Source organism: Thermobia domestica, chromosome 5, assembly GCF_964235325.1.
Source record: "Thermobia domestica chromosome 5, izTheDome1.hap1.1, whole genome shotgun sequence".
NCBI classification, from domain to species: Eukaryota; Metazoa; Arthropoda; class Insecta; order Zygentoma; family Lepismatidae; genus Thermobia; species Thermobia domestica.
Genome location: NC_137458.1, coordinates 238,142,490 through 238,155,234, shown reverse-complemented (window position 1 = coordinate 238,155,234; position 12,745 = coordinate 238,142,490). Strand labels below are relative to the sequence as shown.

Here is a 12,745-nt window from a genome sequence, read left to right as displayed (position 1 = left end):
TATTGTAAAAATTGTCCCGCTTTTCCCTTTTGGAAGCAGAATTATCGAAAACGGTGCAGTACATATTTACCCATTTTTGATTATGTACGTATTGAATTTCACTCCTTTAACGTAACGAATACTCGCTTTAAGCTTTCTGAATAAGGACTTTTCTTATTGTAACATATTGCCGTAGAATTCTGTATCATGTGTAGGTGGTAGATAAGGCTTCCTCTAGCTTTAACCTCGACGTGTAAAACAAGTCGAAATAAATAAATTTAAAAAGAAAATTTTAATACTGGAAATTGTCCCTTTCAGGAGCCGAAGTTTGGGAAAGCTGAAACACGTTTCCGATTAATTGCAATTAGAAGTTCATATAGCAAACATATTTCCTCCGTCTCAAACGAATATTGACATAAAGTGTCTTCTCTATAAAGAATCGAAAATTTTAATATAGAAATTGTCCAATTTCCCCATTAGAAACGGAATTGTCGAAACATGTACTCTTTTATTTGTAATTGAGAGTTTAAATACTGAATTCCACTCCTCTAACTTTGAACTTCTTTTAATCTCCCTTAGAATTCGTATTTTTAAAAATCCTTTCTTATCATTTGTTTCCATGGCCAGGTAGTTTCCTGTCCAAGTTTTATGTTTCTAGCTGTAGTAGTAGTATGGCCTTTATGTTCGCGAATGAGTCACTTATGTATAGTAGTATAGGTCTGAAAGGAAAAAAAATCTAAACAGCGTCAACACACACAGTGGTTACGAACTTCCCAAATGCAAAGTTAGCGCAGTACTGGTAAGTGGCATGGCCAGAAATATATGTGATATATATATATATATATATATATATATATATATATATATATATATATATATAATGGAGAGCACTAATAATTGCCATAACGGAGAAATGCGCTTACACATACTCCAGACATAATGTGGGGTCACTGGCTTAAATGTGGGCCATATGATCGGCCAGAATACTTCATGGGCTTCTGTGACATGGAGTTTAGAGTTTAGTATTTTATTTCAGTACATAGAAGTGAGGCGAATTGCAGGTGAGACAGATAAGAAATTTGTTATTCTTTTCAGTTTTTTTCAGTTACTTGGTTCACTTACTTAGTATTGATGCTGATGAAATTTGCTAAGAACTAATAAACTAAACTTCTGACAGCACGTCGGTTCCCAGACCTCATAATTTTTGGCTTTCTGGATGGAAGTTCGTTACCTCTTAATTTAGGCAGTTTCCCCAGCTGCCTCATGATACTGGGTCAATACCAGAAAATTTTAGTGCTTCCAGCGAGAATAGAATCAAGGACCATGCACACACAAGTCGCGCACGTTAATAATGCGGCTAAACCGGAGCTAAATAATAATAATAATAATAATAATAAAATTAAATATCCACTTTAATTTTTAATGCTCAGAAAATTTTGATGCTTTATGGTAACGAAAAAGAGATGAAAAAAGATTAAGAATACAAATGTATAGCTAATCCGCTAAAATCTTGTGTAGGGTTAGGAACTGGGAAGTAAGTTTTTCTTTAAACATGTCTGCGTAAAGCTTGTTTTACGTAACAAATTATCTATTTAAATGAGTCGTAACATATCTGTATAAAAGAGTCGCAAATGGAACATACTACATGAAAGCAAAATCCACTTCGGTATCTTTGTAGTAAAGGGAAGAGGATTTGAGCCAATTCAACCCCCTGCTTACGCCATTGATGTTGATTAATCATCATCTTTTTTATTCTCATTTACCTAATTGCATGCACACAGTAGCTGTTTTATTAGCCTACTATACTGTCTGAGAATGATCTAATATTTTCTTCGATTTTTCTCCATTTTCACTTTCAGTCGACGATAGGAGAGAGAAAAGTGGTAATCGTGAAAAAAAAATCGATTTTCCTTATTTCAGTTGGTTCACATACTTCATGGACTCTACATGTCGACAGAGGGATTTTTGGATGTCGGTCCGTCTGTTCGTCCATCTGTCCGTTCATTCTGATGTGAATATGTTTACTCTCTAAAGGCATACTTTTCAACATATCGAGACCAAATAAGAAGTTTTTTTTAAAAAAAAGATTCCCTAGAAACTTTTTTTTTTCTAATTTTCTTCCTACCTCTGAAAATAAGGGCAGTATGCTGAAGGGTGAAAATTAAAATTTGCAATTTTCTCAAAAACGGTTCTGACGATCCTGTTCAAATTTCATAAACCAATGTTCCAGTCGTTTTCATAGGAAAAATCCAAAAGAAATATTTTATTTTTGGGGATTGAATTTTCCTGACTGGTTTTCTGAAAACAATCCACGCGTTTATGTTCATATTTCGTAAATAAATATTTCATTAATAGCTTGACACTATGGCATAACTCATTTTTCTCGAAACAAGTTCACAAGTAGTAGTTATTATTGAAGGATGAGTTTTCCCCGGACAATTTTCTCAAGAATAACTAAGGCGATTTTGTTCATATTTCATTAATGGATGTGCTATTAATAACCAGATAATATGACATAACTCATTTGCCCTGAAGAAAATCACAAGGGGTATTTTTTTTTCTTGAGGGTAAGACTTTCTTAAAAAAGAAAAAAAAAAGTCTTAGACGATTTTCGTCATATGTCATTATTTCCTCTACAGTGTTGTGCAGGTCAATTGTCACGAAAATGTTCACAACGAATTTCCTATTTATTTTTAGTACTATTTACTATATCCTCAATTACGACTCATACGATTTTGTAAATATTAAATAAATAAATGTTCCAGTAATAACTGCAGCATAAGAAGATTTAGTTTAAGAAATTAGAGCGAGAAATTCGTACTTTTCCTGTGAATAGTTTATTGTACATTTCCTACAACCTGTGATTCTAATTTTGGTCAGTGTTAAAACCCATCTTTCATCTGCAAATAATAATGTGTAATATGTATTTATGTAGTTTATGGATAGTGAGTTATTAATGCTTTTCACGTTCTGAAGCAGGACTTTCGATTCGCTTTTAGTATGTAAAAGTCCGGTTCCCCTGAAAAAAATATTGAGCCCCCTTCCCCAGAAAAAAATTGCTGGGTATACCCCTGCCTAAGGTTTTATCGTTGGAAAGACATAACACAACAAAGGAACGAATACGAATAGTGTATCTACTAGGGATGTCCAATTCTGGAATTTTTACTTTCCGGAATCCGGAAAGTAAAATCGGAAAAAATCCGATGTCGGAAAATCCCGATTTCGGAAAAATCTGGAATTTAGAAAATTCTGATTTCGGAAAATTCGGCATTTTATCCGGATTTCGGAGTTTTCTGAATTCCGGATTTTTTCCGAAATCCGGAAAGTGAAATTTCCGATTCCGAAAAATTTTGACCATCCCTAGTATGTACGTATTTCTAAAAATATAAAAATTTCCTTGTCGACAAAGAGAGATTGAATACGTGTGTTTCTTCATTCTAACAAACGTGTATCTTATTTTAATAATTGGGAAACCTGATTACACTTTAAGATGTTAAAAAGAAAGAAAAAAAAACTTAGGTAAAATTTTTATCCACACACTCGGGACGTTCATTTCTCTTATGGTGATGCAGAATACTCAGTGTTGAATTCAGACTTTTGTACAAGTGTGTTCTAGATTGCAATAGAGCAGCAGGAATGTGTCGCAACAAGACTCGCGACTTGTCATTGTCTGATCGGTTGCAATAACCAACGTATTGCAATTTTTACCTAATTAACGTTGTAAAGCGTTTGTGTGTGTCTGTATCTTAATTTCCAAGTTTCTATTTAACTTCGACTTTATACGAGAACGTGGTTTGTTAATTAGAACAATTAGGTTGGACAAAAGAAGAAACTAATTTTCTTTTTTTAAAAAAAATCTTTACTTTTAAGACTTTTATTTCCGAAAATATTAAACAGAAGAAAGCTAATATTTTAATGCATGTGTATAGATATTCTAGGGCGGGGCTCAGCTCCCCCTTGAACATGGCTGAATTCAACACTGAGAATACTTACGATGATGATGCGTAACAATAAACATATATAACAAAGAAAAAAAACTTTACTGTAAATTGGTTGCTTCAAAGAATATTTAATGCTTTTCAACGTTACGGAAAACTCTATATCATATGGTACTCAGATATAGCTAAACGCGAATATTATATTCAATGAATTTTTAAACATGAAAAAGAAACTTCTTTGAATGATATTCGTAAAATTCTGGTCATCCTACCTATAATAAGGGGATGGTATTTTTAGTCTTAGATTTGATAGAAATAGACAATATATCTCACAGAAACATTGTTATTTATAAAAGAGCTGTCATTGCCAGACGTATATCTTTAAAAAATCTCATCCACACTTCACTATTTCGTGCTTCAGTTAATATGCACCGCTGTTTGTGAAAATTGTAGCGCTAATGAGAGAATGGCGGCAAAGAATCCAAACTCACAGGACGTCAGAACTGCAGAGTATGATACATGAACGGTCTCATTAACAGCAGGATGACAAATGGGCAAACCCAGCAACACCCTCGATGGGCATTTGGAGCAGTGCAACGAGAGGGCTGGTTTGCACTATACTGAGGTAGTGGAACGTGAACAAGCAAACAGAAAAAAAAAAAAAAAAATGTGACAACGCGTCACTTTATCTCGTCAACATCAAAAGACAACTGCATTTGATAGGGATCGCATGTTCAGTCTATGGAAATACGGCTTCTCGTACAAGGACATGCAACACACCAGTGATGCGTGTGTATAAGCAGTAGATAGGAAACAACTGCACGCAGCAACGATCGAGTAACAGTCCTCGTGATCTTATCATACTACGGGATGATAGTAATCTTGTCCACATTTGTGTGATGGGCCGTATAGCATCATCCAAAGTGTTAGCTCGACACTAGAGTACGATAACGGGTTTGAGCTCAGTCTAATGACGTCTGCTGAAAACTGGACTTTCGATACACATGATTTTTTTATTGCATTGGTTACAATGGGCGCGAGACATCGTCGTAAGCGTGCTAAGTGGAAAACAATTGTGTTCTCGGATAAGACCTGCTTCAACCTGTCCTACAGTGATGATCGCATACGTTAGATATAGTTGCGTTGATCGCAATCTACCAAATACTTCCTATGGATTCCTGTTAACTTCACAGGACCATAACTCCCGAAGTCATTGCTGACTGACACTGGGAATCCATTTGCATCTTAATTAGGATTGGCTCTTTCAGGATATGTGTCACATTCCTCCCTTCCGGATTCAAAAGACAGAAGTGTTACTTGTCAGGCGTCTGTTAGTTTCTGCCATCTGTATACTTGAAATAACGTATTATTTTGTAATATTTTGATTGAATATTTTAAAATGAGCACTGCATATACGTTAAATGGCGTTATATATATTAATGAAGCTAATACATCTTAGGTAGTTTACTGGTCTGGTTAAGGGAGATCTGAATATCATTTTCTAATTTGCTTTTCTTTTATGTTTATTTTTTTCACTTTTGTCCCGCTATTTCATAGAATGACAGGGTGCCCACGAAACCGTGAAAACCCTAAATAAGTTGTGGAATTCATATACCATCAGAAAACCTGGAATAAGCCGTGAATGTCATTATCAACTCTTAAAAATCGAGAAAATTTTCAATTTCATACAAAAAAGCTTATTAGAAGCCGTACCGGGCGATTTTTATTACCGTTTTGGGAACAGTAAATGTTATTTTTGCAAATTTTCTGACCGTACAATTGAAAATTTTTGACCGTGAAAATCGTAAAACATCTCTGGATTCAATTATGTAGTTTGAGTGGGAACCCTGAATTAAACAAGACTATACTAACGTTAAGTTCATGAGATATCAAAATACCAGCTCACCTGAAAATTAAAAGAGAAGTCATTGTGTAAAGTCGTAACTTGTTTGTGTAATTAATACCCTCTCACTCTCTTTCTTTCTCTCCTGTATTCTCGGAACTATTGAAGTAGGCTGCTTCGTGAATTGTTACTGAAAATAGTTCCATGAAACAACTTCATTATCTCTAGTGTATTAGGTAATATTTTTTTAAAGAAAATAAATAAATTTGTAAATTAACTACATTGGTTCTTCTCCATATCTAGTAATGATGAGACAAAAGTAAATATGTATTTATTATGTAGATCCTGAAAAAGAAATTTTAATGTTTCTGTCAATATATATATATATATATAGTGTTAACGTTGTAAAAATCTGAACACATTAATATATTATCGTTATTCGTATAATCTTCTTACTGTTTCTGGATTAATTTCTAATTAATTGACTTCATTAGTTGTTTATTATGCGAAAGCTTCATTTTATTCATTTCATTTTCAGAACTTGAGCAGCAGTTGGAGATTGCTGAAACGCGTTGTGACACTTTGAAACAACAGTTAGACTATATGAAAATGTTATACGAAGGAATAGATGACCAGAAGGTAAAGAGGTTGTATTTTATATTGACAGTACAATGTTGTCTCTTCGTACTAACTTAAATGTTCATACAGATGCTAATAGTAGTATTCTCACAATTGGAACAGACTCATATATGCATGCTTTGAGTGTGACTAAGCCATTGTATATACGTACTAGACAGGGTGGGAAAAAATCGTGATTTTTTTTTTAAATCATTTTTGATGATTTTTTTTATTTAAATCGATTTTTTATTTAAATCAAATCTTTCTCCTCGTTGCGAACTGAAGAAAAAGCATTACGAATTAGTATTAAATGCCAATTATGCCATTTAAATGAAAGTATGGGGGTTGAATTTTGTATTAATCCCCAATCGTTAACCTATATCAATCCCAAACAATGTTTCTTAACAATTTTAAATTATGGATTTTTTTTGGGGGGGGGTAAATTATAGACTTTCAGTCAAGTATCATCGCTATTTATCCTAGGATCATGGTTCATACCTCATTCTCTTCAGAGTAGAACAGCCTTTAAAACGGTAACATTCACATTTTCCGTATCATGTCCCTGAAGCGGAAAATTTTGAGAGAAGTCGGGATTTTTTTATTTATTTATTTATTTATTTATTTTTTTTTTTTTAATTTTGATTCCCTCTGGACTCTCCTGTGCTAACGTACAGATTTCAAAATCAACTGGGAAATATTAAGGGTGTACTAAATGTGTGTTCAAAATTTCAAGCTTCTATCTTGAATAGTAAGGGCGAGAAAAATATTTAACAATGAGCTAAGAATATTCCCACAATACCCCAATGACCCGGATGTAATATAAAAATTTCTCCAGACATCTCTTTATCCTAGAATCATGATTTGTACATTATTCTCTTCAGAATAAAACAGTTTCAAACGGTACCATTCAAATGTCTCCATCGTGTAGACTATCTGGGGCTAGAAAATCACGAAAAACGGGATTTTCTGTTAAGAAATATCCCGGTTTTTTACTTTTTACCCCTCTGTACCGCCTCTGTTTAAAGACAAAAGTCTGAAACAAATCTGAAAAATATTAAAGGTGCAGTGAATGAGTGTCCAAAATTTCAAACTTCTAGATGCAAAAGTAAGCCCGCGAAAAATAATATCCCCAAATACCCCAGATTCCCGTATAAAACAGGATCTCTGGTAAAAGTTTCCTGAAACATCCCTATTTATTCTAAGATCATGGTTCGTACATCATTCTCTTCAGAATAGAACAGCCTTTCAGATGGTACCATTCATATGTCTCCATCTTAGGCGGGAAAATCACGAAGAAAGCTAAATTTTGTTTAAAATGTCCATTTTTTTGTACGATTTTGCCCCTCTGGACCCCCTATTTCCACGCAGAGATCTGAAATCATCTGAAAAATACTAAGGGTGCACTGAACTAGTGTGCAGAATTGCAGTCTTCTGAATGCAAAATGTAGGCCCGCCAAAAAAATAATAAAAATAAGCACAACAAAAAAATATCTTTTTTAAATTTATGACGTCATCACATCCTATGTTTCGACGCGGAAAGGCGTGAAAGCTTATGTAATGTGCCCTACAATGCCTTCAGTCCTGAAAAAAAACGAAGTAAAAAGCATTATTGGTACTTTTTTAATCGAATAATGAAGATTTTATCCTATCATCTAAAAATAGGTGACAATTTAAAAGTTAAGCGTTAAGGAAAAAGTACAGCAACGCTTATCAAAATGACACTTTTTTTTTCCACAGAAGTTACTGATATTTGGCAGAGGCATATTTTTAAGGAAATTGTAACTAGCTTGCGGCACGAAATACATAAATTTTGCCTAAAGTTATAAAATGTAAATAATTTTCGGAGAGGGAATGGGATACTTCTACATACGCCCTATTATCTGGATACAAATATATAGACGCGCACATGTGGAATAGTTACGATCTATGATATAAACCCTATGTTACGAAGACAAGAAAACAGGATTGCCCTGTTACCCGTTCAAAACGGGATTTTCCCTAATCATCCTCTGCATGACACTTGTTTTCATACTATGTTGTACATACTGTACATTTGAGTCTCATTGTATTATGATTATCATCTTCCATAATTGAAATAACAGAAGAAAAACGGGACTTTACTTATTTTCACTATAAATTATTTTGGAATTTGATTTAAATCAACGATTTTTATTTAAAAAATCAAGTGATTTAAATCAGACTGATTTAAATCAATCCACCCTGGCACTAGATTTCCTTCTTCTTAGGGTAACTTGGATGCGACATTCTTTGTCAAAAGTACTCTCAATGGTACTCCAACCAACACTGGATAACTTGGCCTGATGCATTATCCTGTCGAAACGTCCATTGTTCATGAAGGACTTAAAATGGACATCAAGCGTTCAACGTACCGATCACCAATCAATGGCACACTGGAATACCAGCGGAACTAGTTGATGCCACCTCGCCCTGCACAATGTCTCGTGGAAAACTTACGGTCCATGATATGTGCTACTCTGAATCCTAACATTAGTTAGAAACAATTGGTGTCATGTTTTATAGGTCCACGTCGTACTTTTGTCAGCCCGTTAGGGTACAATTACTATTTTCATTAACAGAGGCATTCTGATTAGCCTCCTGTTCTTACAATTTCGTGGCAGCTAAAGAACGTTGCACTGACTAGCTACTTCCTTGAATGAATTGAATTGAACATGAATTGAATTTAATCCATTGTCTGTGGGAACATGGTGATTCAGTGACGGAGTACTCATTATTAGTACGAAGGGCCTCTGATTCGATCCTAGCCCATACGAATATGTAAAGAACGTCGTGCTTTTAGATGTTCAAATTTTTCCGCTTCCCTCCACTGTCTTAATTTCAACCACTCTTGCAATAATTCTCTTCCTTTTATTACCCATCCTGATAACCTACAGAACATAACAATGGTATGTTAAACTGAAGTTTATATTTTTCGAGAGTTGAATCTACCCAAACGGTGCTAGTCATGGTTATTAAGCATTTGTATTCGGCCACTTCACTGATCATAAAATCTAGAAATACCTTCCGTGAGGTATTCTCGTATATGCATAATACCGCGTATCGGATGTTCACCTTGTTCACACTTAACAATTTACGTCTCCTTGCAATTCGGTCGACTGGTCGATGTGTAACTTGACCCAGAAGATTAAGTGATACGGTTAGTGGCATTCGTTTATTATGTGATAATGCTCTACACACAATAATTACAACTGTCCCGTGATTTGTAGCACATAAATTTATTGCATGTGAATGATACTTCTTTTACGAAGATTGATCTTCCTCTTGTGCCGTCATATTACCTTAACTCTTACCTTATTCACGAACAAAGTGTATTACTTACTGGTAATGATTACTGGTACCTGACATTATCTTGTTATAAGATTATTGAAACTAGGTGATTAAACCGTGATTTTCTAAGTAACAAAGTATCATCAAAATTAGCATCCCAGTTTAAAAGTCTTTTTCTTGTCTGTATGCTGCATAGATATGCATCCTCCCAATCACTTACACTAGAAATAATTGCACTTGGTAGTAAGATTATTTCACACCTACTACCCTTAACTATGCGAATGATCTTTATCCAATTTTCATTAATCAGGATAAATCCCAAGAGGATATACGTATATATGTAAAATTGGGAAGTATATACAGTCTGCAACAAGTGCATTAGTTAGACTGTACAAATACTTTAGACTATAGTACTCGTAAATACGATTCCTTTGTTTTTTTATTATTATTCCAATTTGCAATTATTCCAACACTACATGAAAATATATCTTTCAAACAACAAAATCTCAATTCATAAGTCGTTCTCAAATAAACATTGTGTATTAAAGAGAGCTTAGACCTTGTACCACTGGTTTCTCAAACCTCGTAAGATAACATCTAAATTCTACTTCATAAATAATTCACGAAATGTGGTACTCAACAGCTTAAAATTTTCCATACGAATACGGTAAAGCAACAGGAAGTGAATGGCGGTTTCAATTTTACACTTAATGACGTAGATGAAGTGTAATTAACATTGTTGGTAACATTGTAATGGGCTTTATATTATACAGCAAACAGGGAAGTGGACGAAAGTTGCCTGCTCCAGTTTAATCGTCACGAATAGATATCCTGCGGCAAAGGAATTTTTTTCAAGTCCTTTTCCAGTGGGTATGGTAGAACGCCGCGGTGTACCATCCTCATTCTGTTTATTTCTTTCATTTCTGAAAATACCACAAGTGCAAGAACGTGGCAAGTACAAAACAGGTATTTTGAACTATTTGCTTCATACGATTTCGTGTTGAATATTGTATAGTGCGAAAGCAAAATCTCAGGTACAAAATGTAAATTTTCAACTTACTAATAACACTAGTTAGATAATTATTAATAGCTACAAGTATTTGATACTTGTAAGTTTCGCTTCTCAAAACTACACTAGCTCAGCTGTAAAAATTATGCTTTAGAGAGCAGAATCAAGAGTTTGATACCAGATCATGGTTGAAGTTACCCTTCCTTCATAACACAAAGTTTTTATAAGACGTTTACATTAATACAAACTACACAATTCTCTCGAAAAACTGCGAGGCGGATACAACTATCTCTAAGTTTACCTAACCTAGTTACTATAATCATAATTTATTGCATCCGTTCATCGTCATACAACGAAATTGAACATTTCAGATATATAGCAAGGACCTTTTAAGTTTGATTCTAAAGCTCTTTACAGATACCCGATTTTTTAAACATGATGGAAATAGATTGTATAATAGAGTACCCTTGTGAGTAACTGATTTATTGTATATATTTGTTCTATGTGTATGCAAGTGAAAGTCTTCTTTACTTCTTGTGTTGTACCTGTGAATGTCTTTGTTAACAATAAATTCACTACTATGATTTTTTCATATATATTAATATTTTGAACAAATACATTGAGGGAAGAGTCATTATTTCAAGTTTCTTAAAGACATGTCTGCAAAGAGAGTTCCATTCTACTCGTGCAAGTATCCTTACCACTTTCTTCTGTAGCCTAAAGATGACAAGACTTTTAAGAGTATTTCCCCAGAACAGCAAGCCATATTTTATTATAGAATGAAAATTTGCGTAATATATACACTTAGCTATTTTTACATTATTCTTATCTCTTATACATCTAATTGCATAAACAGTTTGCTTAACGTACTTCTTACATGTTCTATATGTGGTTCCCAGTTGAAATTATTAGATATTTTAACTCCGAGAAAGGTAACAGTTTCTACATATTAAACTGTTTTATTATTTATTCTCATTATTGTATTGGCTTGATTGCTTTTACTATTGTGAAAATTTAAGGTACATATTTTATTTGCATTAATAACTAGGTTATTTTTGTTCATCCAACTTAAGAGTTGGTTCATTGCCGTTTGACAGTGTGAAGCTAATTCGCTTTCATCTTTCCCACTAACTATTATATTTGTATCATATGCATATAAAGTCACACATGAACTGTTAATATTTTCAGAAAGATCATTTATATAAAGAAGAAAGAGAACTGGCCCTAGAATTGATCCCTGTGGTATTCCACAATTAATAATTTCCTCACTTGATACACATTTTTTAATTTTATTATTAATTATTCCTGTGATTTCAGTTACTTGCCTCCGATCTTTAAGGTATGATTCAACTAAGTTTTTCTAGCAATATATTATGATTTATAAATCGAAGGCTTTTGTTAGATCCAAAAATATTCCTATACGGAATTATTTCTCATCCAGAAACTAGAGATGCAAGGGCTCGAAAAAAAAAAAAAAAAAAGGCTTTCTGAAAAAAAAAAAAACTTTTTTGTTTCGCTTTTTTGCTTGGGAAATTGTGTTTTTTTTTTTTTTTTCAAAATTCTGCTTTAAATTGATAAAGCAGATTTTGTTTCACTTCTCTATAACACAAAAAGTCATTTAATTAATGGTTGATGCCGATAATAATATAAAACCTCGAAAATAAACCATAAATTTCGAAATGATATTTCAAACAATTTTACTTCTTAACATATTTACATGATAAATTCCAAAGGATTAACCAATGTATATAATAAGATTTTTTTTAACCTCCTATATACAAAAGTAAGCATGATTGGCAAGAACCATGGTTGATTTTGAAAATGCCAAAAACCCGTTTTTTGGGGGGAGTGTAAACTAGTTTTTTTGGGTTTAAACTAGGTTCTTTGGGTTTAGATATTTTGCTTTATGTATTTATATTACATATTGACAGAAATAAGTTTGTTTCGCCGTGGTGTTATTATGCAACAACGGGGTTATTCTGGAAGAGGTCACATAAGCTTAAAGAAGTCCGGTCAATAAATTTCTTAAATTGGGAAACTCCCGCCCTAGCC

General features: G+C 33.6%; 1 protein-coding gene across 3 annotated transcripts in view; it reads left to right on the top strand.

Annotated features, from left to right (window-relative positions):
* LOC145686475 (uncharacterized) overlaps positions 1-12,745 on the top strand; it is a 134,857-nt gene that overhangs the window by 30,872 nt on the left and 91,240 nt on the right. For all 3 annotated transcript variants that reach the window (XM_081759820.1, XM_081759821.1, XM_081759819.1), the window contains one exon: positions 6,299-6,399. In XM_081759820.1, the coding sequence (XP_081615946.1) occupies positions 6,299-6,399 (101 nt within the window). The remainder of the gene's footprint in view (positions 1-6,298; positions 6,400-12,745) is intronic.